Source organism: Pituophis catenifer, unplaced genomic scaffold (genome assembly GCF_029215685.1).
Source record: "Pituophis catenifer annectens isolate HBS135680 unplaced genomic scaffold, rPitCat1.0.hap2 SCAF_4, whole genome shotgun sequence".
Classification (NCBI taxonomy): Eukaryota; Metazoa; Chordata; class Lepidosauria; order Squamata; family Colubridae; genus Pituophis; species Pituophis catenifer.
Genome location: NW_027256884.1, coordinates 131643457 through 131668672, shown reverse-complemented (window position 1 = coordinate 131668672; position 25216 = coordinate 131643457). Strand labels below are relative to the sequence as shown.

Genomic DNA, 25216 nt, shown 5'->3' with positions numbered 1-25216 from the left:
GAGGGAGGAGCAGGGAGGAGACTCAGCGTGGTCTGGCTGCTGTGTTGTAGCCTCTCTCTCTCTCCTTGAATGCCAGGACAGAAGGTGAGCTTGAAGAGAGGCCTGCGGTGGTCCAGAAGGGACAATTAGTCAAGTTGGCCTCCTGAACTCTGGAACTCCGAGGCAAAAGGGATCAAAGGCAATTCTGCAGAATGTAAATTATGTGGACTCTTCCTCACAGGCCAGGCAGGGTCAGGATTAGGTAAGGAAGCCCCGAGTCAAAGAACTGGGGGCTTATGGGTAGGGTGGGGCAGTGGGAGGAGAATTGGAAATAGGAAGACACCAAAGAGCTGGGCAAGGGAGAAAGAAGGATGTGAAAGAAATCAGGACATAAAAGAGCTCATGTGACAATCTTCCTGGGTTGATGGCATTAAGCAACATCTTTTGCAAAAGAGCTATTTATGATCCTATATTATTGACTTGTATAAAAGACCAGGTCCACATGTGAAGGTCCAATTAAACTGGCTTATTGCTAAAACGCCTATGCACAGGAATCTTCTCAACTCAGGTCAGAGACCTGTTTGGAGTTAGAAAGGGGTCAACGAAACTCAAGGGAGGTTGGGCTTAGTTTGCTTGTGGCTACATAGGGATTCTGGGCTAATGCCTCTTACGATTCTGCCCCAGGTTCTGCCAGCCCTTCTGCTACAATTATCTGTTTGTAAAATATTTTTTTAAAATAATTTATATTTTTATTTTTTAAGACAGACAAACATTTAATACATCAATCCTCCCTTCCTTGTGATGCCTCAGTGTTATCTTCTAGGCTTCTTTTCCATCTTCGGTAAGTTTCTTCTATCTTCATATTCATCCAAACCATTCTAACATTTCATTTCTAAATCAATATTATAACCATCATTTGTACATAATTATAGTATCAATCATTTATATCTCTTTTCCAACCAACTATAAAAATAATTCCATCAAAGTTGATCTATTCATTTCTGCACAGTCTAAAAATTTTTTTATTACTTCTTCTTCCAAAGATATTTTCTCTGATTTCCAATTTTGAGCATACACAATTCTTGCAGCTGTTATTACATGTATAATCAAATATACATTTCCCTTACTATTTTTTTCTGGAAAGATACCCAGTAGGAACAACTCTGGTTTAAATTCAATACATTGTTGTATCATTTCTTCCAGCCAGATTTTAATCTTGTACCAGTAATTTTTTGCTTTGGGACAAGTCCATCACATATGGTAGTAAGATCCTGGTGTTTGATGACATTTCCAGCATTTAGCTGATTTATCTTTAAACATTTTTGCTAATTTCTCCCGTGGCATATGCCATCTATAAAACATCTTATATTGATTTTCCTTATATGCTGTGGACATTGTTAATTTATAGTTCCTTTTCCATAGTTGTTGCCATTTTTCAAATTCAATTGAATAACCAAAATTTCTACCCCAGGCAATTATCGTTTCGTTTACTTGCTCCTCCTCCAATTCAATATACAACAAAAAATTATTAAAAATTTTTATTAAGTTTTCCTCTGTTCCCATGAGTATCTTATCCAGTTCAGTCTTCTCCATATAAAAACCATATAGTTTAGCATCTTTTTCATATCTTGCTCTTATTTGCATATACATGTACCAATCTATCTCAATTCCCTGTTGTTCCAATTCTCGTTTGTCTTTCAGTTCCCCCTTATCTGTTAATAACTCATTATATCTGACAATATTTCCAGAATTAAAGACATTTGGGTATATCAAAGCTTCTGTTATTGATAACCATGTTGGTATTTTCACATAAAATTTATCTCTAACCTTCTCCCAGACCAATAACAATGCATTTCTTATATAATGACTATGAAAGTATGTGTGTATCTTACTTCTACCATGCCATCAAAAGGCATGCCATCCCAGTTGTAAATTAGGCCCTTCCAGTGTTAACAACCTTGTGTTTCTTAATTCAATCCATTCTTTCAACCATGTCAATGTTTCTGCTTGGTAATATAATTCCCTATTTGGTAAACCAAATCCCCCTCGTAATCTCGTGTCTTGCAACATTCTTAAACTTATTCTTACTTTTTTCCTTTGCCATATAAATTTCCTCATGACCTTATTAAGATATTGAAAGTAAGTCTTTTCAATATTTATTGGCACAGTTTGGAATAAGAATAATAGTCTTGGTAATATATTCATCTTTATCAATGCGATCCGACCCATAAGTGATAGTTGAAGATTCTTCCATTTTTCCAAGTCTTTTTCAATTTGTTGCTTTAACTTGTAGTAGTTTTCTTCTTTTATTGTTGCACATTTTGAAGTTAAGTATACTCTCAAGTATTTCACTTTTTTCACCGCTTGTATGTCTAGATTTTCTTTTATCTCTCTATTTCGTTTTTCTGTTGTATTCTTCACCAAAATTTTTGTTTCATCTTTGTTTATTTTCAAACCAGATCCTTTTCCATAACCTTCTATCTGTTCTAGTCATTTAGTTGCAAACTACTAGCTCATGTTTAAGTGATCATCCACTAGGACTCCAAGGTCCCTCTCACAGTTACTGTTTGTTCTGCCCCAGCTACAGACCACGAAGAACGCAGCACACACAAAGTCTGTGCAAACCTTAGTTTACTAATTAAGGACTACTAATGAGCTTTCTTAGTAGTTGTTCAAACACAAGTACAGTTTAAATCAATCTTTTCTGAACAAAGGCTGTTAATTTAACTTCATTAACAGCCGACAAGAGTCCAAGGAATAATAACTCAATTCTGAGGCACAGTCTTTCAGATAACTGTAAGGTTACTGTGGTTGGCAGAATGCCCAGAAGCAATTTGCAGGAAAAATGACAAGAGAGAAGCAAGAGCCAATCAGACATTTCTGGAGTCAATACGTGAAGGAATATGAACGAAGTTGTTTCCTGCAAATTGCCTCAGTTGTTGTCATTCCTTAAATAGGCTAGGGGAGTGGCCAATTAGCCCCAAGCCTTACTCTCGAGGAGACCTCCTCCTGAGGAGCCACTCCTGCCTTTTGGAAGCTCTGCACACCCGTGCATCAAAAAGAGGCTCCTCTTCTTTGTCCTCTTCACTTAAAGGAGCTTCTGGAGGTTCTGAAGGCCCTGGCTGAATCCCCGCCTCTGGCACCACATCTTCTCCAGCCTCCTCACTGTCCGACTCAAGCGCCAGCTGCACAGGCCGCTGGCAGGCCACAACACTGTTTTTGAGACAGGTTTTTGCCTAATCTCTATTTGTACCTTGATTTTCTTCTGCCTAAATGTAAAATCTTGCTTTTCTCCACATTGAATTTCATTTCATTGGATAGGAACCATTGCTCAAGTCTGTCAAGATCTTTTTGGATCCTGAACTTGTCTTCTGGGCTGTTGGTTATTCCTGCCAGCTTAGTATCATCTGAAAATTTGATGCATTCCCCTTCTATTCCCTCATCTAAGTCGTTTATGAAGATATTGAAGAGTACTAGGCCTAAGACAGAGCCTTGGGGTGCCCCACTGCTTACTTCCCTCCATGTAGGCATAGTACCGTTAAGGACTACTCATAGAGTATGTTTTGTCAGCCAGTTACAAATCCATCTGGTGGTCTTAATATTTATATGTATGTTCGTGGTTGCCTTTCTTCCATTTCCTCTTTTTTATTATACAGCATCTTTCTTCTCCGTCTCTTCCATCTCCCTCTCTTCCTTCCTTCTTACTTTCTCCCTCCTCTCCTACTCCTTACTACTTCCCCTTCCTTTTTCCTCCTCTTCCTTTCTTCCTCCCTAACTAATCCTCTCTCCTACTCTAATTTCCCCTCTCTTCCTTCCTCCCCTCTCTTCTATCCCTCTCTCTCCTTCCCCTTCTCTTCCATCTCTCTACTTCTTCTTTCATCTTTCTCTATTGCTGTATACATTTTCAATTTAATATTTTCCACTATGGTGTCCAGGCAACCCCTGGAACCCCTAAAGAAGGAATTGTTAATAAATAAAAGAGAATAAATGTGGACAAGTAGGAAAATTAAAATTTGAGAGCGAATGAAGATGTTGTTTATACAAATAAGCATAGAAATATTGAGATATGAATTAAAGAAAAAATAGGGGAAAAAGGGAAGATTTTGGCAAAATTGTAATTGAGTAAAATGTATTTGAAATTGAAAAATTATATAAGATAAGATATGGCCAATACTCTGTTCAAAAAAAAGATGCGGGTGAATGTGGGGGAAAAATTCAATAAAACATGATTCAAAAAACAAAACAAAACAAATCCATCTGGTGGTGATGCTGTCTATCCCAAATTTTTCTAGCTTACCAAGAAGTAAGTTGTGGTCTACTTTATCAATGCCTTACTGAAATCCAAGTATACTAGGCCCACTGCATTTCACTGGTCCACAAAGAGCATTCTTTATTGTCCCCAGTCTTGAAAAGAGGTAGGCAATGACTTGGTGGCCTGAAAGGCTTCTGTCTTTACCTGAGCTGAGTAGAAATCTCAGAAAGAGGGTGGAACTAGGGAAGACTAGGGGAGCCAGGTGGAGTCTCCGTGGATGTTTCAAGGTTGTCTTCTGTCTCCACCAGCTCCTGAGAACTCAGTCCTTCCTTTAGGTTTGCATTAGGCTGGCCAGGTAGCACCTGCAGATCCTGAGGGTGAGCTATTGGCGCCTGTGAAACTGGAGACTCTGGGGGTTCTTCATCTTGCAAGAAAGAGATGGGCCTCTCTGGGCTGGCATTTGGCGCTTCAGGTAAGCCCTCAGTCTGGCTGCTTTCTAAACTAAAATCCACTTGGGTCCCCTTTGATACCTTCTCTAGACGGAGAACGTTTCCCTCTTCCACAGCACCTCCCTGGCGGTTGACCTTGCCCATCTCCTGAGGCCTGGTCTGCAGCTGCCGAGGGACCCAGGGGTCCGGCAGAGGCGTTCTGTTCTCTATTCTGGGGGGAAGAACGGCCTGATTTGAAGTTGGACCCTGTGTGGCAAAAGGATTTTCATGCTGTTCTTCTATTGCACTCCAGATGGGCTCCTCAATCTCCTTATACATGCGTTGCAAGATGTTATAGCCTCCTGGGAAACTTTCAATGTTCCTCAGGATCCGGTCACAATGTCTGTCCATTTCCTGCTTGACTTCTGGCTTCCGGATGTACCTGATTATTTCTCCCACGATCTTTGGATTGCTCAGCAGCTGGCCAATGCTGGCATTTTCTTTAGCAAGTTGGATTAAGGAAGGGCTAGTTTCGATAGTGTGCCTCAGCATTCTTTCCTCGAGTTCATCCTGGACCTCCGGACTGGAGAGGACCTGGCGGATGTCCACAAACAACTGGTGGAAGGACTGCAGATCATCCAGCATGTCCGCATCAAGGCTGATGTCTAGGGTGATGGTGCCCGCCAGTCGTGGAAGCTTCTTATAGGTGACCATCATCTTAGTTAAGCCACTGAGGCTCAACAGTCTGCCAAACTGTGGAGTCTCTTGAGCAAATGTTTTCAGATCTGGGTTCTCTGACAAGAACTGGGCCATCTCCTTTGTGTTGGCGAGGATGTTCTGAACAAAAGGTTTCTCCAGAACCTCAGCGACCACCCTGTCACTAAACTCCTCCTCTTTCTCGTCTCTTGATTGCATCACTCTCAGACTGACCAGGCTGGAGACTCCCAGGACGAAGGCGGCTGTTAGAGGGTTGCACTCCTTGGAGAGCAGACTCTGAACGGTGGCGCTTTGCACCACCTGGAACATGAGTTCTGGATGATGCTGGAAGTGCTGAGGCAGCTCACTAAAAATGTCTAGCAGGGTCAGCAGGTCTCTCCTGAGGCTTCTCAGCAATGGTCGCAAGTTAATCCCTCCAGAAGACTCGGAGGCACCAGCAGCTGGGTCAGGAGCACTACAGCTTGGGGCTACGGAGTCTGTTTGCAGGGCATGGTTGGGTCTGAGTTCTGGCCTTTTCACCACCACATGCACTGTGTCCCCATTTTGGATGCCATGCTGAAGAAAAGTTTCCTGGTCTTTCAATATTTTCCCCGCAAATATCAGAAGCATCTGCTCCTTGCTGACCAAGAAATGGCGTCCGGCTTCATTCTTGAGCTCCGCAATGGTTCTCTTCTCATCTACCAGGCAGTCCTGTGTTTCCCCTGAGCTTTTCAAAGTCACCCTTATGAGTTTGGGTTCACTGGTGCTCTCCACAGGGCTGGCACTGGGGTCATTGCTCATGGCTGGGGTGCCACCACCGGTCCATTCCTAGCAAAAGGGCAGGCAAGGCCAGGGGGTCCTGGGGAGGCTCCCAGATGCTTTGCCCTGCCTTCCGAGAGCCCCGAGCCCCTTCAGCAGGCATGCCTTCCCCTGGCCTCGCTCCCAACCCAGTCCACAGCTCTCTTCTTTCCCCCAGGAATGTTCACCCTGCTCCCCCAAATCCACTGTGGCATCATGGCCGTGACATCACAGTCCTGAAATGACAGCGGTGCCTGGGGTCTCCCAGATGGCCTTTCAAAGCACCCTCTGCCCTCAGGGCCTTGAAGGACAACCACCCCAGACGCTCCTGAGGCTCATTTGGGGAAGTGACAGAGAAGAGGATCCCGGAGGGTAACAAAGAAAGTGCCCCCTCGTTTGGGTATTTCCCCCATGTTCACATTGTGTTCTGCTTCATTGCAGGATCTGTTTGCTTCCGTCCTGGCCCTGTTCAGTTCTCACAAAAGAGATTTAAGCCAGGGGTTTCTTGGCAACATTAAGGCTTGTGGACTTCAATTCCCAGAATTCCCCAGCCAGCATGGCCACAAGTCCACAAGTCTTAAAGTTGCCAAGTTTGGAGACTCCTGATTTAGATCATGATGAGGGTTTTTCTCAGCCCGCTTGTTGCAATCCTGGCACTGCTTGGACAACCATTTAGGGTCTCCTGCTTGAGCAGGGGGTTGGAATAGAAGGCCTCCAAGGTCCTTCCAACTCTGATTAGGGTGGAGATCATGAAGCTGGCTCCTGTACCTAGGAGTGGACTAGAACTAGTTCTCCCCACTCCTAGTTGATTAAAACCAGCAGACCAAGGAAGGAGACCAGCTGAAAATGGGAGGAAAGGCTTATGGCCATGAAGTCCAGAAGGCAAAGTGGCCACTGCATGTAGGCTGGCATGCGGGACAAACTCTTCAGACAGAACAAGATGATGGCAACCTTGCCAGGTTGTGGAAATTGCCAACTTGTGAGCCTTCTGTCATGACCCAGCCCAGGAGTCAGATTCTGAATTATTTGTTTATTTAGTTAATACAATATATAAGATAAAATAAAATATCAAATTAAGATAAAACCATAATGAAATCATCATAATATAGCACCATAGAGTCTCAATGGGATGGACGTGAAGCTAACCTTCTGGTGTGGCTGCTGTGAGATTGTCCCAGGTGCCTTATTTCCTTGCAGACAAACTTTCATGACCCAAACTAGGTAACATCATCAGTGCGAGTGAGGATGACGTCAGTACTGATGATGTCATGAAACACCTGCAAGAAAACAACCAAGCTCAGAGAGCACTAAGGATCCCACCCTCCTCCTCCTCCTCCTCCTCCTCCTCCTCCTCCTCCTCCTCCTCCTCCCTTCTAGCACTGATGATGATGATGAAGTGTCTACAAGGAAGCCACCAAGCTCAGAGAGGACCAAGGACCCCACAATTCAACCCTGAGCTACAAATATTCTCCTTTGCTGCTACTTTCACAGTTCTCGTAACATACTCGACTCTCACTTCCATGTGATGAAGGGAGCAGGAACAAGCTCTGTTACCGCTGGCTTTTATTTACCACTGGCTCTCTGGCACTACTTGCCCATCTTAAAGTTTTATTTATTTGTTGGTCTGTTTATTTGTTCAATTGCTATATCTGCCTGTCTCAGTCAATGACTCTGTGTAGTTTACAATTCACGCACACAAATACTAAATGGATTTTAAAACAATAAAAATGCTAAAAACATCCGGATATGTATCTTCTACATAGGAGCAAGATGCCAGTTAGCAGTGCAGCCAAAATTTGTACCATCCATTTCTTATTTTATTAAGCATTTTACCAACATGTGCATAAATTCATCTACTTCTTTCAGTTTTTCACTCTTTAAATATATCTTGTGATTGCTGAATTTTCCTTCTCAAATGCAACTATTTTGGCTTTTGATACATTAATATTCAGATGCATGTTCTTAATTGCATCATACTATTCAGACTAACAGGAAATCTTCAGCCTTGCTATTTTCCAACCTCCTGACACCACAGCAGCCTCCCTTTTAATTCCACCTGTAATGTTTGTTTCAATTCCACTATTTGACATATCACAATCATTCCCATATAAATCCCCATAACCCCCCTTTCCCACACTTCAGCTTCACTCCAGCTGAGTTCATCACTTTTATTTTCGGTGGTTGGAGTGCAGCATTGCAGGCTGACTCTGCCCACTGCCAGGAGTTCAATCCTCACCGGCTCAAGATGGACTCAGCCTTCTGTCCTTCCAAGGTTGGTAAAATGAGGACCCAGATTGTTGGGGGCAAGAGGCTGACTTTGTAAACTGCTTAGAGAGAGGTCTATAAAGCACTATGAAGGGGTATATATCAAACTCCTGGCAGTGGGCAGTCAGTCTGCAATACTGCATTCTAACCACTGCGCCACCACGGCTCCTAACTGCTGTGGAAGTCAAGCATTTCCTTGCAAGCCAATCGAAAAGATTAAAGGAAAAATGGCTTGCTTGAGACCTTAAGAAGGGGATCCATTCTTTGGAACCTACAGTTTTCTACTCCTCCCCCCAGATGGGCAACTGATGATGCTTAAAGACAAATGCTTTGGGCAAGAAACTGATAAAAGGTTGGAGCTGAGCCCACATCTCAAAATGTTGTTTGCCCTCACAAAATACCAAAACCACACTGCTCCCAGAAATGCATCCACACATGCTCACCTAAGCAACACAAAGAGAGACTTTCTGTCTTTTTCTTTTAACCACCCTATAATCCCTTGCACTGGGGTGAAGATGGGGTGACTGAACAGAGCTAGAGTGTTTACTGGCCAGATGCCCTTCTGATGCCTACGTGGAGTTCACAGCAGACAATTGCTCATTGTGTCTAGAGAAAGAAATATCTGCTGCTACTTAGGATCAAACTCACAGTCTCCTGATCGTGAGGTGAGAGCTCCATCTCTAAACCATGCACAGCTCATCAACACAAAGACATTAAACACCTACAAAATTCTGGTAGAACCTCAAGCAAAATATAAGCGATAACAAACAAGCAAAATATAAACCATGGTAATCAGGATGCTACCAGAAAGAGAGAGGGGGAGAGGGAGAGAGACAGAAAAAGACAGAGAGGGACAGGGAGGGAGGGAGGGAGGGAGGGAGGCAGAAACAGAGAGGAAGGGAGGGAAAGAGACACAGAAAGACAAAGAGGGAGGGAGGGAGACAGAGACAGACAGAGAAGACAAGGAGGAAGAGAAAGAGACAGAGACAGAGAGGGTGGAGGAAGAGAGAGACACAGAGATAGAGAGACAGAGACAGAAAGAGAGAGAGGCAGAGAGAGAGAGAGGCAGAGACAGGGAGGGAGGGAGAGACAGAGAAAGAGATTTGTTGCTGCATCCTGATTATTTTTTGCATTGTTTGTCTCTGTGGCTGGAGATGCTACTGAACAAAACCAGGGGCTGCATCTTCCTGGCAGCCCTGGAAAGGAGAGAACCGTGGTGGCTGGAGGCCGTCCCTTGGCTTTGCAGCAAGCAGATTCCCACCTAAAAATGCTGCTTTTCAAACATTCAAAACCTGGAGGGGCCAAGAGATGGCAGTGGGCTCTGGTGGCCCAGGGATCCACTTTGGGAGGCTGAAGGGAGCAGCCCATCTGCCAGTAAAGCTCTGCCTGTCCCGGCCGTGCCAGGAGAGCCATGTCGCTGCCCAGGGTTTCAACCGGAGGAAAGGAGCACCAAAGGCAGTTTATATCCACCATGCTGACTTTAGTGTGTCAGATGACCCTACAAGAGGCAAAGGTAAATCTGTAGCTAGGATGCACGAGAGTTTGTTAGCTTTTCAATTGCCAAACTGATATCTCCTTCTGTGTCCATTAGAGCCTGAAGGTTCAGTTCCTGGTTGGGGAAGCCCATTGCTCTGAGCTGCTCCAACTGGATCTGGTAAAGGGCCTCTGGAGCTTGCTGTTCCATGTCTTCCTCTTCCTCCTCCTCCTCCTCCTTTTCTTCATCATCTGCTTTGGACGCGTTGCTCTCCAGCTCCAAGCTTTCTTCGATGGAGATGAAGCTTTCTGCTTCGGAAGACGGGCTGTCCCCCTCCTCAGAGTCTTCCATGCTTTCTAGGTCAACATCGGGGTCTGTCAAAGCTTGCAGGAAATCGGGGACTTCCCTGGTGAGAATCAGCAGGCTCATTTGCAACTGGAGGAGAGCCTGGACCGCTCGGGGGTTGGTCAGCAGCAGGGCAGAGGCTGACTTGGCCACTTTGGACGGGAGCTGCTGTGCCCACTCCTGAGGCGGAGGCCCCTCATTCCTCATCGGGGAGTTGCAGTGACTGAGGAACGTCTGAGTGGGGCCGTTAGGCTTCGTGAGGGCGTTGGAGATGTTCTGCATGAATTCCAGGTTGTCTGTGAGCTGATGAACCATGTTTTGGATGCTTTCCGTCTTGCTAGGTCCTGGCCGGACTCCGGGGCCCAAGGCTAGCAGGATGTAACCTTGCTCAGCGCCATTACCAGCATTGCTGATGTCACCGTTACATATGTTGTCACCACCGCTGCTATTCGGTTGGGGTGCCCAGGGGTTCGGCAGGGGTTCCCTGTTCTCTGTCCGGGAGAGGGGGCTGATCCCCCCAGGGGAAGGTTTGGTGTCTGAGAGAGGAAACGAACTGCCCTGGAACTGGGCCTGCACTGCGTTCAGCATTGGTACCTCGATGTCGTTGTACAGCTGTTGCAAGGCACTGTAACCCCCCGGGGTGCTCTCCAGGTTGCTCAGGGCTCGGTCGTGGTTCCTGATGATCTCATCCATGACGGCTGGGCTGGTGGCCACATCAATCATTTCCCGCAGGAATTCGGAGTTGTTGAGGATGTGGTTGATCTCGGGGTTCTGTTCGGCCAGCTGCTGCATCTGAGGCACAGACATGATCATCTGCCTGACCTGTTCGGTGTCCCCAAAAAGGTTCTGCACAAAGGGGTGCTGCATCACTTCAATGATAAGCTCCTGCCGGGTCGCATCCTGCTCCTGGGCTTCACTGACAAAGTCAGAAACGTCTTGGGCATTTAAGTCCAGCACGTTCATGCCGGTGACCCCGATGAGGAAGCCCAGGAGAAGCGGGTTGCTGTTCAAGGCAGAGGCATCCAGGTTCAGCGTAACCATCTGGAGCAGAAGGTTCTCCATGGTCTGGGCCACAATTTCGTGGCAGGAGGCCATCAGGTCTTCAGGCTGGTTGCTCCAATCCGAAAGGTCCAGACTGTGTTCCGAGGAGATCTCTCGAGTGGCTGGCATTGGCGGGAAGGCGGTGGGCGCAGCTGGATTGTCTCCTGGGCTGCCCGAGGGCTTCCTCTGGGACTTGATGAAGAGATGGACTTTGGATCCATCGCCAATCTTGCGCTGCACGAGTGTATCCTGGTCACTGAGAATCTCACCAGCAAAGATGAGGGACAGCTGCTCGGGGGGTGTCTTGAAGCGGTCAGCGATCAGTTTCTTGAACTCTTGGACGCGGGTGCTGTCGGCCACCTCAAATTGCTCCTTGCGCTTGAGGGTCTTGACAGTGACTCTGATGACCCGGCTTCTGTGGTTCGTAGTGGCCCCGGGTGCTCTTTTGCTCTCGGACATGGCCGCTCAGAGGCTGCGGCCACGGTCTGGATGGTGAGGAAGGCCCTTGTGAAGAGAGCAGAGGCTGAGGGAGAAAGAGGAGGGAAGCAGGAAGTCTCTTTCCAGTGAGGCGGCGGTGCTTGTGAGGAGGTGGGAAGGGGCCAGTGGTCTCCTGCCCCCTTGTGTCTCAGCACCAGCCAAGGCCAGAGCACACATACCAGCGAGATGTTGCCCTTCTCTTCAGTGGCTCACAACCTGGCAGGTTCCTTCATTTTCCTTTTCTCCCCTCTGCTGCTGCCCTGGGCATTTCTTCTCCCTGAACTTGGCTGGACTGTGATCTCACTGCTGACCTCACAGAGATCTGTGACACAGTTGGTGGACCACATCTTCAGGGGTTTTGTCCTCATGAAGTTTGGCCATCCCCCTCCCCCTATGCAGGGTGGAGTCCAGTCCCCGCTCTTGGGCACTTTGCTACTCTGGTCTTGCACCACACAACCCCCTGACGTCACAGATTCACGGATGACCTTGGGAAGGGCCTTGCCTGTCTTTCCAATCACTTGTAACCAACAAAGGAGAATATTTTGAGCAGGGTTGGAGTGAGGGCTCCTTGGTGCTCTTAGAGCTTGGTTGTTTTCTTTCAGAGGTTTCATTAGCCAAACTAGGGAACATCACCAGTGCTAATGCTTTTTTGCAGGCATTTCATGACCCAGTTAGGTAACATCTTCAGTGCTAGAAGGGAGTGGGGTTTGCTCTCAGTTTGCGCTCTGCTATCTAGCACTGGTGACGTTCCCTAATTCGGTCATGAAGTGTCTGCAAGAAAACCACCAAGGACCCTGCAATTCAACCCTGAGCTCCAAATATTCTCTTCTAATGACACATTTATTTTATTGATGATAAATTTTTTTGATGATGCCCAGCCTGAACTGCCTTCCTTGGCATTTCCACCTTGCCCTTTGGGGCAAAAGAGAATACGCCCACTCCCTCCTCGGTGTAATCTTTGAAGGCTGCTCATGTGTCTCCCCTCGGTCTCTTCTGCAGGCCAAACATCTCCAACCCTCCTAGGTCTCTTCCAGCTCCTTTGCCTCCTGGAACTGACTTGGGGGAGGGACCTGGGGCTTCACCAAAGGGACAAAGCAGCTGGTCCCTGCCAAACTCTCCAAGAGAGCATGGAGAATATGCTCCTTTCAAGAGTGATTGATTGAATGATTGATTTGCTCATTCCATTTGGATGCCACGGGATGCCAACCAACTTGAGTTGCTCCTGCAGTTTTTCTTCCAGAAGGGAATCATTTGGGGCCTCCTAGAAAATCATCATTGCAGATTCCTCCCCACATTCTGCTCTGAAGTTCCTCTGTGGCCTCAAGGGAAGAACCCGTCTGCTTCTCTCCCCACCTCCCCACCCACCCCGCTCTGGAGGAGGAGGAGGAGGAGGAGGATGTCTCAGCAAGGTTCTGCCAATCCATGCCTGGTGTCACTCCCTCAATTCCTGAGGCCCAGCTGGTGCTTGGGCTGAGCCTTCCAGAGTACAGCATAGAATTCAGGCCCCAAACCCAGCCTGAGTGTCCCCACTACATTCTCCTGGGGCAGCCAATGCTGGCCGTGGGAATGGAATGCACCCCCCCCAGCTGTGAACAGCCATGGGGATTCCTCTTCCCAAAGTGGCCATCAATGGCCAATGAGTCATTCAGGCTGGAGCTACTGAGTAGCCTTTTAGTGTAAGACTCTGACCTGGTGGGAATGAGCAGGCAGGAAGGCTGCTTGTCTTTCAGTTTTGGTTTATAACGTGGAGCGGATGTTGAAGAACATGTGGTAGGAATGTCACCCCCAGCGCAGAGGAGATCTCCTGGTTTCCCTCTGACTTCCTGGAACTGCTTCTTCTGGTTCCCAGCAGGCCAGCTGTGTGGGAATGGTGCCTCTCCAACTTGTACCCTGGGCTGCCAATCTGACCTTGGAGTTGGCGCAGCCCCTTCCTTCCTGGGAGAAGATGTGAGGCCCACCCAAGAGAGGAGGCGTCATGCCTCTACTCCAAAGCAGCCGGTTCTTCTTCCGAGGGAGAGCCGGTGGCCATGGCTCCCATCGCAGACGTGTGCCCCAGCCCCTTCAAGCGCAGCAAGAACCAGGGGATGAGCACTGGGGCTTCCTCCATTAGCATCTGCAGGCCCTGCTCCATCTGCACCCAGGCCTGGATGGCCTTGGGGTTGGACAAGGCCGCCACCATCTCTGGCCTCTGCATCTGCCGATAGAAGTTTTGCAGCTGCTGCTGGACGTGGTCCTGGCGGGCGGCCTGCATCCCTTCAGAGGCCAGCAGCGCGTTCTGCATGAGGGAGAGCATCACGCGCTGGGTGTAGGCGTTGCAGAGGTTTACAATCAGGGCCTGGATCCCCCCTACGTTACCTGCTCCTGCCCCAGAGTTGGGCCCAAGGCTGGGCAGGGAAGACCCGAGAGGACCAGGAAGACTGCTGAAGAGGCCACTTTCTTCGTTGCTCGAGTTGTTGGTGCAAAACCTCCCGTAGCTGTTGGAGATGGGGAAAGAGTCGGAGCACTGGGAACCTCCTCCCTCTCCACCCCTGGCCTTGTGTTCTGGACAAGGGCTCCTGGCCAGGGTGACATAAGGGCTAGGGGTGGCAAGGGGGTCCTGGCCTGCATTCAGCCCTGGCTCCTGAACCTCACTGTTGAGTTGCCTCAAGGGGTTGTCTCCACCGGGAGTGTTGCTCTGAACACTAATCAGGAGTGACTCTGGATTCTTCAGGTCCTGTTCCACGTCAGGGTTCTTTGCGAGGTCCATAATTTCTCTCATCTTGTCCAAGATCACCCGCATGATGCCCATGTTGTTCAGGATGTGGCAGATGGCAGGGAACTGCTGAGACAGCTGCTGGATCTCTGGGTTGGCCAAGATCAGCTGCCGTACCTTCTGAACAACCATCTCTGAGGTTGGCATCTGGTGCCACTCCAGGGCCCCCCAAGAACCCTGGGAGATTGGTGCCAGGGCGCAGCTTGAGGTCCTGGGCATGTAGGACGACTGAGTAGAGTCTTCTGGGCCACTCTTCAGGGATCGGATGACCAGGTGGACAGTCATCCCATCACTGATCCCGCACTGCTGGAGGGTGCGCTGGTCCTTCAAGATCCTCCCGAAGAAGACCAACACCAACTGGTGTGTCTCACACTTGAAGTGCTTCGAAAGTTCCTCCTTGAACTGCCGGATGGTCGTTTCCTGAGGCAGCGCAAACTGGGCGCTGCCCTTGGGAGATTTCGCAGTGACACAGATAAAGTTGGGGTTGGAGGCCAGGCCGGGGCAGGCATGGGGGCCGCCTTCTTGGTGCCTGTTCATGGTCTCCATGGTGCACAGAGGAGGAAGAGGAGGAGAAGGGGCCTGCATAGAAGAAACACGCCAGAGATCTCTCACCTTGCTGAACAAAAGGAATGTGTTGGTGTCAAGTCTCCAAGATGGATGGACTTTCTCGGATGGGAGGAGAACCGACACCCTGAAAGCAAAGCATGGGTGGGTGTCAAGAGCCCCTCCCAGGCCTCTGTTTCTCCCCCTCCTCTTAGTTTCCTTCCCTCCTTCTTGCTGAGCCAAGGAGCTGCTCCCTCCATTATCCCAGCCAGGTGGGGGCGTCACTGTGACATCACCCAATGTCACCCCATGGCCAAGCTGGTCAAAAGAGCACTCAGGAGCCGGTCTGGGGCCCTGAGCTGATTTGCAAGGCCAAGCCCTCTTCCCTCAGGCAAGGCCGCCTCACCTTCTTCTGCTCTGCAAGGAGCCACTTCTTGGGTTGGAGGGTGCAGGAAATGGGGGGGGGGGGTTCTCGAGGTTGTGGAGGGTATCCTTTATCTCTCCAGAAGCTAGAATACAACTGGTTGCCCAGATCTGCCATCCCATAATAGGCTGGATGATAGGCTTCCCAGAGGCAGGAACCTTAGAGCGATGCTTAGAATGCAGCATTTTAGGCTGACTCTGCTCACAGTCAGGAGTTCAGTACTGACTGGCTCAAGGTTGACACAGCTTTCCATCCTTCTGAGGTTGGTAAAATGAGGACCCAGATTGTTGAGGGCAAGAGACTGACTCTGTAAACCACTCCAAGAGTGGCGTATACCGTGTTTCCCTGAAAATAAGACCCTGTCTTATATTTTTTTGAACCCCGAAATAAATGCTTGGCCTTATTTTCGCGGAGGTCTTATTATTTTGAGGTGCATGGAGCAAGATGCGGCTCCTCTTGCCGTCTTACCTGATTTCCAGCTCTGCATTTAAATATTTTTGGGGAGGGCTTATTTTCAGGGGGGAGGCTTATTTCAGCATGCGCTCAAAAGCCCGATTGGGCTTATTATCAGGGAATGTCTTATTTTTGGGGAAACAAGGTAAGTCTAAGTGCTATTGCTATGGCTATTTGGGTTGTTCTGCCTTCTTCCAGCCTCTTCCAAGCATGCCACCAGAATTATGTATGGTGCTCCACAGGCACTGGAAATTGGCATGTCACAATATTGGCAGTTTAGTTTTTATTCCCTTTTCTAGTAGTTCCTGCAAGTAATCTGAAGCCATATCATTCTATAGCCTCCCAGAGTCACTTGGTTGAGTTGGACAGCTATAGAAATGGAATGAATGAATGAATGAATGAATGAATGAATGAATGAATGAATGAACGATTAAATAAACAAATGGTGCTTAACTACTCTTTGATACATACAGTACTTTGCTAAGCCCAAGTAGGTCAACCATGTTATGACTTATGACTCCCTCACAACATGCTGGATATTAAATCTTAAATCTAGTGTGTTATTATGTGAGCTTAGCCACCAGCTTTACACAACCTCAAGATTGCTGTGTCCAGCTATCTAAAAGGGGGATTTTTATCTCTGAACTTGGAAAGAGCTCTCTTGGATGGACTTGCTCAGCTGTGGGGAGCAGAAGGACTTGGCCCACCCAGGGGTCCTCGGAGGCTTTGCCAAGTGGGGTCTGCACAAATCCTTCGGTTTCATCTGTCCACCGTCAAACAGGAGAGACAGAATGAAATAAAGTGGCTAAGGAACCTCCCCCCCCCTCTGTTGGCAGTGGTCCAACTCCATTCATGCCACTGTGGGGTTTTACATGGGTTGATGGATGCTTCTGCAACTGTGTGTGTGGAACACACTATAAACCAGCTGGAGCCATCCGGGGCCTGCAAGATGCTGTTGCCAGCCTCAAGTAGATGTTGTCCTCTCGCTCTTCCTCCTCATGGGCCTCCCAACTATGAGCCAGTCGAGCCAAGCAGCCCCTGGGCCAAATGGCCATGGAGGCCCTCGGCAGGACTGGGATGTCTACCATGACAATGGTCTCCTGTGGACCGGGTGCAGTTATGATCCTCCACCACATCTGTGGCCACTATGTCAAGACTGTTCCTCACCATGAGGAAATCAAAGGCCTTTGGACAGGTGAAATGGTGCTCTGAGCATCCATCACCAAACCAGTGGCCACCAGTGCAGACCATTGCAGTGTCCATGGAGATTCTCAGTCGTCCAGGCCATGGTTGTCCCAAGGGGGCTTTTCCAAAAGGCAACTGGACTTTCTTGGGCTTTTTTTTTTTGCTTGAAAACGTTTCGCTTATCAACCAAGAAGCGTCTTCAGAACCGAAGAAATGGATGAGAAGCTAAACATTTTAAAGGAAAACAATCCAGAAAGCACAGGTGCCTTTTGGAAAAGCCCCCTTGGGATGACTCCTGCAGTGGTTTCCAGGGACTCATTGCAAGAGATGGGAGCATGGAAGAAGATGAGGTGGTTGCATCCCCCATGGAAGGTTGCCAGCCCAGCCCCAGATTTCTCTTCTTAGGAAAAAGGGCCAAACTCCCCGAATGTTGTTAGAGGTTTTGACCCCCTTCCCAAGAAGTGACTTCAACCTTAAGGACTAGAGGCCCAGGGCAGAGCCCAACCACAGGCAACAGGAGACGTGGTGAAAGATTTAAAGCTTTTAATCAGAAACCATGAAATCCATTCCTTTATGAAGCTCTAGCATCCGCCCAGAAGCTGCCCCGGAAGGGCCCCATCCACTCTGCCAAGGGCTCAGCCCCGGCACTTCAGAGCTTGTATGTCTGCTGCTTCGAAGGGGGTTGTTGTGTCGAGCAGCCCCGCAGGCAGACACTGAGTGGGGGGCTGCAGAAGAAGTCATCCGCCGCCAGGCTCCGCCAGATCTCAGGAGCAGAGAAGTCCTCCTCATCCCCTGGGCCAGGTGGGGGGACAATATCACAGAGAGAGGTGATGGAATACGATCTCCGGGCAGGACGCTCTGATCGGCCGCATCTCTCTGCCACCGGCTCATCGGTCGCCAAGGCCTGCAATCTCTGCTGAATTTCCATCAGCCCCCGGATCTCTTTAGGGCTCCAGCTTGCCAGAAGGAGATCTGTGTTTTGAATCTGCTGCAAGAGTGCCAGAATCTGCTCCCGGGAGCTTCTGGATCCAGCCATGTACCTCTGGGCAGCTTTGCCCACCACGTCTGAGCTGAGACCCTGACCGGTGGGGTTTCTGGAGGGGCTGCTCGCCATGCTCTGCATGAGGTGCTTGATGATCTGGTGGAACAGGGTCTTCACCGCTGCGGAGGCCAGCTGGCCCGTCTCCCCTCGCAAGTTACCACTTTCCCCTCTGCTGTGGTCATTGCCAGCAGCCATGCCAACGTTCTGGCCACTAGCCCTTGGGGGCCAGAGTTTGGGGGAAGGCAGCTGCTGCCTGACCCACCCAGACTTCTCGCTCTGATCAAAGGAGGGCTGGTGGCCTCCCAGAGCTCCCGACCAGACGGTGGGGGCCGATCTCTTAGGGAGGGCCTTCTGCAGCAGGCCCTGCACCTTGGTCAGCACATCCTGCAAGGCCGTGTTGCCGTCTCCACTGGGGACACTCCCGGGACACGGCTGAGCCTGGGGTGGGGATTTAATGATTTCCCGCACAGCCGCCGGGTTCCTGGCCAGCTCCAACAACAACCTCATGCCTTCAGGAGAGCTGAAGACGTGGCTGATCTCGGGGGCCCTCTGAATCACCTGCCGTATCTGAGGGCTCTTGGTGGCCAGCTTCTTCATCAGGTCGGGGCTCGAGAGTTTGCTCTGGATGAAGGGGTTCTCTAGAAGCTGCAGCATCAGGTCAGGGTTGGACATCAGCTGGTTCTGGAATTCTGTGAAATTGGCCGTGTTCAGGCCCAGACTGGCCGTCAGCTCCCGCAAACCATCACTCGTGAAAGTGCCATTCCTGGGGGCTTTGGGGTCTGGTCCCAGGTCAGCTGGAAGGGTGGGCACCTGCTGGGGTGGACACGCTTGTTGGGATCGGACGACGACGTAGACGGCAGCGTTGCTGTCCAGGTGGATCCCATGCTGGGCGAGGGACTTGTGGTCTTTTAAGATCCTTCCAGTGTAGACCAGCACGATTTGGGAAGGAGAAGAGGACAAGTGCCGGGCTACATGCTCCTTGAATTCCCTCACCAGCATGTCCTTGTGGACCAAAAACTCTTCCTTCTGCCAGGGCGTCTTCACAATTATCCGGACAACTTGTGGCTCTTTGGTGGATCTGAAATCAACTCCTGGAATGATCTGGCTTTCAACCATAATGCCCCCAAGTTTTGCTTCTCTCTTCTGGGAAAAGAATGAAGGCCAAGCGGGTAGCAAGCAGGGCCAAGAGATCTCCCTCGGCTGTGGCTGGTCAGAGTCAGAGTGCGCTGCTCATCCCAGCCCAAAGTGCCCCTGCCCGGCTTCCTCACTCTGCCCACATGCAAGCTAGAGTTCTCCTCTTCTACCTGTGCCTCCCACCCACCCACAGATGCACCACGCCAACCTTCTGATGCAGAATCCGTTGTCTGTGATGTCATTGTTGAGGACAGCCTTCTAGGCTGTCCAGGGGGCAGTTCTGTGGGCAGGGACCTCTCCCAGGGCCAACCTATGCAAGCCACAGGTGGCATCCCAGCACAAAGTTCCTTGCCTCAGAAGACAACTCAACAGTTGCACGTCCTGCAGCTTCTTCCCACAACTGGCGCTGGGCAGGAAATGGAGTGGAACGGTCACAAGCTCAATGCAGTGCACAACTATGGAAGTTTCCCCTCAACCGCCAGCAGTCTGGCCTCCCTCCCTTCACTAAAGAGCCCCACAGTTCACCCCCCCCATTAACAATGTCCTCAAGCAAGAGCCCCTTGCTGAAGTTGGAGTGACAACTGATGCCGCGGCGGCCAAACCCCTCAGCTCTCTCCAGCATGGGGCCTTCTAAGCTTTATAAAGCCTTCGTGAGGCCACACCTGGAATGCTGCATCCCGTTTTGGTCACATCACACAAAAGACATTGAGGCTTTGGGGAAAAGCGCAGAGAACACGAACTAGGACGATCAAGGGCCTGGAGACTAAAGCACATGAAGAACGGTTGCAGGAATTGGGGATGGCCAGTCTAGAGAAAAGAAGGACTGGGAGGACATGATGGCAGCCTTCCAGTATTTGAGGGGCTGCCGCAGAGAAGAGGGGATCAACTTATTCTCCAAAGGACCAGAAGGCAGGACAAGAATCAGTGGTTGGAAACTGATCAAGGAGAAAAGCAACCTAGAACTGAACTTTCCTGACAGGGAGGACAATTAACCAGGGGAACTGCTGGCCTCCAGAAGTTGTGGCTGCTCCAACACTGGAGGTTTTTAAGAAGAGACTGGACAGCCATTTGTCTCAAATTGTATAGGGTCTCCTATTTGAGCAGGGGGTTGGACTAGAAGACCTCCAAGGTCCCTTCCAGATATATTCTGATTGAGTGATCTAGATATGCTGGAGTCCAACACCGTCCCCCACTATCTCTGGCTGGCAGGACCCCCAGCCAGAAACAAGCAGATCCAGAAAGTTCTCGCCTCCTGGGCTAAAAGTTCTTTTTCGCTTGTGGCTGAAAGGAGCCCAGTTGTCCTCCTTTACTGGTCCTGGGTGTTGCTGACAAGACATACGCCTGGAAGCTGCCTGGCAAATGCGATTTAAATTCTCCCAACAGCCACCCAGGGACTTCCTCGGCTTCAGCCCCCAAAGCTCTCGTGCCTCTGCTGTGGGCTTTCCTCCAGGCAGAGGCCTTCGTGCCAGCTCTGGCAGTGCCCAGCTGTGCAATCTAGGCCAAACATTGCCAAGGGTTAGGGTTAGGGTTACATCCCCCAGCCCAGGCCTCAGCCGACTGCTGGCACAGGAAGCAGCTAGCACCCCCTGACCCAGCCTCAGCAGGCAGGTGCCATAGAACGTAGAATCCTGGGGCTGGAAGAGACCCTGGAGGTCTTCTGCTCCAACCCCCTGCTCAATCAGGGACCTTAGACCATCCCAGTCAAATGGTTGTCCAGTCTATTTCTGAAAATTTGCAGTGTTGAAGCACCCCCAACCCCGGGAGGGAAGCTGTTCCGTTGTCAGGAAATTCCTCCTTAAATTCCAGTCTGGATCTCTTTTTAATGATTTTCCACCTATTGCTTTTTGTCCTGCCCTCAGGTGCTCTGGAGAATGAGTTGATCCCCTCTTCTCTGTCACAGGAGGTGACTTGGAGGCTCCCCAAGGACGAGGTTTGGGCAGCATCTCCCCCCAGGAGAGAGTCCGGCTTTCTCAGCCCCTCCCTCTGCTCTTTCCCCAGCCTCTCCCGCAAAATGTGTTACTGAATGTCCATCTGAAGCAGGACACGGGGACGTGAGCCAGTTGGGCACAGAGGTTGGCCTGGGGCAAAACAAGGGAGTCTCTGGCATTCTCATGGTGGGCCCCAATTCACCTACTTCCCCCTTGTGGTTCTGGGGGAGGGGTGAGCAAATTTTTGTGCTCACATCAGTCCAGCAGCCCCCACTTTCATGCAAGACAAAACCTCTGTTGGCTGAGCAACCCAGGGCAGGAGCCCATCACCAGAGTTTAGGATGTGCCCAGCCCCCTCCCCAAATGCTTTCAAGAAAAGACCACCCAATGGGGCGGAGGCAAAAAGGCCCAGCCCATCCAAATCCTCTCCAGGGACAGCTTCAAGGAGGAGACCAGACGGGGTACCCATCTACCCTCACCCCCTGGCAGCCAAAGAAGCACCAGTTGTGGAAGAGTCCAGAAGAACCCTGGATTGAACAGGGCCCCACTTGTCCAGCACTCTGGGTCTCAGAGAGGCCAATCAGAGAGATCCGGAGAGCCCACAAGCGGCACAGAAGAAGGGCAGCTGACCGCAATACTCCTTCTGACTCCAGGGAAAAGGCTCCTCACCAGGGAAGGACAGGCAAGGAGGGGGCAGCTTGAATAGATCTGTAGCCACATTGACCAAGGAAGAAGGCGTTTTCCCCAGGGGAGAAGAGACAGAAGAGTAACCACCTCACAAGAATTCTTGCTTCCTCTGACCTGGGGGTCCATCTCCTTCCCCTAAGAAGGAGGCAGCTCTCATCCTGTAGCAACCTTCAACCCAAGTCCTCCATTAGAGTTTGTTCGGGGCTTAGAAGCAGGTCCTCCCCATCTGTGAGAGCACATGGATGACCCTCTCCCGGATTGGCTTTGTTCGGACTCCGTAGACAATGGGGTTGAGCATGGGCGGCACGATCACGTAGAGGTCGGCCAACAAGATATGGATCCAACTAGGGATGTTGTGGCCAAAGCGATGGGTGAGGAAGGAGAAGAAGGCTGGCATGTAGAACATGAGGATGACCGAGATGTGGGAGCCACAGGTGCGGAGAGCTTTGCGCCGGGCTTCCTTGCAGGGCAGCTGGAAGACAGCTCGGAGGATCAAGGCGTAGGAGGCAGCGATCAGCACCACGTCAACGCCAGAGGACAGGAGGGTAGTTGTGAAGCCGTACCAGATGTTGACGGTGATGTCCCCACAAGCCAGGCGGGCAATGCCCATGTGCTCGCAATAGGTGTGTGGCATTGTGCTGTGGCCACAGTAGGGCAGCCTCTTCAGGAGGAAGATGGGGGGAAACATAATTGCCAGACCCCTGACGGTGGCGGCGATGGCCACCTTGCCTATTGCGGAAGGCGTGAGAATGGTCATGTAGCGCAGTGGGTCACAAACAGCGACATAACGGTCAAAGGCCATGGCCAGGAGAATGGTGGACTCTGCGATAAAGCTGAAGTGGGTGAAGAACATCTGGGCAATGCAGGCATCAAATGAAATCTTCCTGGATCCAAACCAGAAGATGGCCAGCATCTCCGGCACCGTGGAGGTGGACAGCATGAGGTCAGCTACTGCCAGCATGGCCAAGAAGAGGTACATGGGCTGGTGGAGGCTGCGCTCTGTGGCGATGAGAAAGAGGAGAAAGGCATTCCCTGTCAGGGCCACCACATACATCAGGCAGAAGGGGACAGAGATCCAGATGTGAGATTCCTCCATGCCCGGGATTCCCGTCAGGATGAAGGTTATGGGGTCAAAGCTGCTGTCGTTAAGGGCAGCCATGTGGGGGCAGCTTTGTCCAATGGGATCCTGGCTCCTGGACAGGGAAGACAAAACGAGAATCCCAGCATCAGCCCTCTTGGCCAACCATCTCAGGAAGTGAGTGGTCCTTGGTGCTCTCGAAGCTTGCTTTTTTTCTTGCAGACATCTCATGACCCTAAGGACAGCAAATAGCCTCTTGACTAGCACTGATGATGTGACCTAGTTAGGGTAAGAAAACAAGCAAGCTTAGACACCACCAAGGACCCCTCATTTCAACCCTGAGCTACAAATATTCTCCTTTATTGGCATCTCAAGAAGTTCTGAGCAAGAGGACCCCCAGCCAGGACTGGTGAGAAGAACAGGAGGAGGAGGAGGAGGAGGAGGAGGAAAGGGAGGATAGATGACCTCCTCACATGGTCTGGAGCAGAAGCGTCTCCAAGTTCTCCACCTCTTCAGTTTCACGTTTCAGTCTGGGTTCTCCCTTCAGCTGCTTCTCTGATTCCCTTTCTCAGGGTTGTGGAACGGAGCTCTCCTCCGGGAAGGGCCCAATCCAGACCCTGTCCTGGACCCCCACTGGTGGGCGCATCAACCTCCTTTGGCTCAGAGCCGCAGCTGACCTCTTAGAGGCCCGGTGGACTCGCCAAGGAGACGTCTCACCCACCTCTTCCCCTCCCTCCCTGCCCACCCAGCCTCAGTCCCCCTATTGCACTGCTTTCTCCTACCTGCGGACAGCTCCTGCTCCACCCTTCCTGGCTGGCTCCCCCGCCTTCAGCGCACACCGGAGGACCCCGCTTGCTGGCCTGGGCTCCCTCTGGGGCTGCCTTTCCCAAGCGCCTGGGTGCCACCTTCCCTCTTTCTTCTCCTGGCAGCAACTGGGTGTCCGTCCGGCTGAATCTCTTGGCTTCCGCTGTGGCTTTCCTGCACCCTGTAGTCAGGAGATGGTGGAAATGGCTGTGACTGTTTATATATTTATTTATTTATTTATTTAATTTGTATACCGCCCTTCTCCCAGAGGGGACTCAGGGCGGTGAACAGCCAAAATTAAAAAAACATACAAATACAAAAGTTAAGATAATTAAAAAAGAATTAAATCATTAGCTTCCCAATTTAAAACCCCCAAATCCATAAAATTTAAAATCCCAATTAAGAACCATTTAGGCTAGGCTGGCTTGGTGGAATAAAAACGTCTTGAGGGCTTTAGGGAAGGTACAGAGGTCCGGGATCAATGGTATTCCAGGAGGCAGCTCGTTCCACAGGGCGGGTGCCCCCACAGAGAAGGCTCTCCCCTGGGGGCCGCCAGCCGACATTGCCTGACCGACGGCACCCTGAGGACGCCCTCTCTGCGAGAAGCGTATTGGCCGGTGGGAGGTTGTGGCTGTTGCTTCTCTAAAAATGCACCCCTGACCCTCCTGCTCTCTGCACCTTGCAAGGAGCTAAGCCAGACCCCACCTCAACCTGCTAAGAAGCAGCTGGCATCGTGCAATGTGCAGTGAGGGAAGCCCATCCTACCCGCTGGAAGGCAGAAAGGCTGAGCGGGTAGGAATTTCACTCTGCAAGATTCAGAAATGATTAACCAGGTCGTTAGGGGGTCGCCCCAGGCTGTTCCAGACCCATTTGGGAAACGCCCCCCTCCCAGAATTAAGAGGCTCTGCCAAAGTAAACTCATTACATCTTTCTCCCCCCCCCCCCTTGGCTTAGTTGAGCTGCAGATTGTGGGAATGCAGTCTTAGCCCCTTCCCTGACCCGGTAAGGGTGACAGAGAGCCAAAGGCTGCCCACCCGCCGCCTGCAACGTCTCCCTGCTGCTGGAGGCCAACTCGGGATGTCAACCGACTCTGGATCCCCGCTGGACGACAGAGGGTCCTCCAGCGGCAGCCAAAAGCCCCTTTCCGTGCTCCCTTCCCTTCCCTCCAAGCCCGCTGCCCGCTCCTTCTTGGCCGGATCCCCGTCCGAGGCAGCTGAAAAGCCGTCCAGTGACCGCGCAGCCGGCGCGGATCTCTGCTCACCGAAAGGATCGCGCCTCCCCCAACCCTCCGGCCAGGCTCAAGACCCGAGTCCGGCGCCATCCCGTCTGCACAAAGCTCCGCCGCCCGGGGGTCTCATATGGGGCGCCGCCGGACGCTGCGGGGCTTCCACCCCACCCGGGCAAAGGGAGCCCTCCCCGGGCCCGCTCCAG

General features: G+C 50.6%; 4 protein-coding genes across 4 annotated transcripts; all 4 read right to left on the bottom strand.

The window, feature by feature from the left end:
* Nucleotides 1–9943: 9943 nt before the first annotated feature.
* Nucleotides 9944–11737, bottom strand: LOC139317184 (ubiquilin-1-like). The gene has a single exon (XM_070944155.1). The coding sequence runs from the start codon at nucleotides 11735–11737 to the stop codon at nucleotides 9944–9946; it is 1794 nt and encodes a 597-aa protein (XP_070800256.1).
* Nucleotides 11738–13736: 1999 nt separating this feature from the next.
* LOC139317183 (ubiquilin-1-like) lies at nucleotides 13737–15092 on the bottom strand. Its single transcript, XM_070944154.1, has one exon. It carries the CDS (start codon nucleotides 15090–15092, stop codon nucleotides 13737–13739), a length of 1356 nt encoding a protein of 451 aa, XP_070800255.1.
* A 2648-nt stretch (nucleotides 15093–17740) lies between these two features.
* On the bottom strand, nucleotides 17741–19299 carry LOC139317231 (ubiquilin-1-like). Its single transcript, XM_070944235.1, has one exon. It carries the CDS (start codon nucleotides 19268–19270, stop codon nucleotides 17762–17764), a length of 1509 nt encoding a protein of 502 aa, XP_070800336.1. The 5' UTR covers nucleotides 19271–19299; the 3' UTR covers nucleotides 17741–17761.
* Nucleotides 19300–22108: 2809 nt separating this feature from the next.
* On the bottom strand, nucleotides 22109–23062 carry LOC139316375 (olfactory receptor 52B2-like). The gene has a single exon (XM_070943066.1). The coding sequence runs from the start codon at nucleotides 23060–23062 to the stop codon at nucleotides 22109–22111; it is 954 nt and encodes a 317-aa protein (XP_070799167.1).
* Nucleotides 23063–25216: the final 2154 nt, after the last annotated feature.

What these genes read in the sequence shown, in the direction of transcription:
- LOC139317184 (XM_070944155.1), bottom strand. Translation starts at nt 11,737, where the DNA reads ATGTCCGAGAGCAAAAGAGCACCCGGGGCCACTACGAACCACAGAAGC.
- LOC139317183 (XM_070944154.1), bottom strand. Translation starts at nt 15,092, where the DNA reads ATGCAGGCCCCTTCTCCTCCTCTTCCTCCTCTGTGCACCATGGAGACC.
- LOC139317231 (XM_070944235.1), bottom strand. Translation starts at nt 19,270, where the DNA reads ATGGTTGAAAGCCAGATCATTCCAGGAGTTGATTTCAGATCCACCAAA.
- LOC139316375 (XM_070943066.1), bottom strand. Translation starts at nt 23,062, where the DNA reads ATGGCTGCCCTTAACGACAGCAGCTTTGACCCCATAACCTTCATCCTG.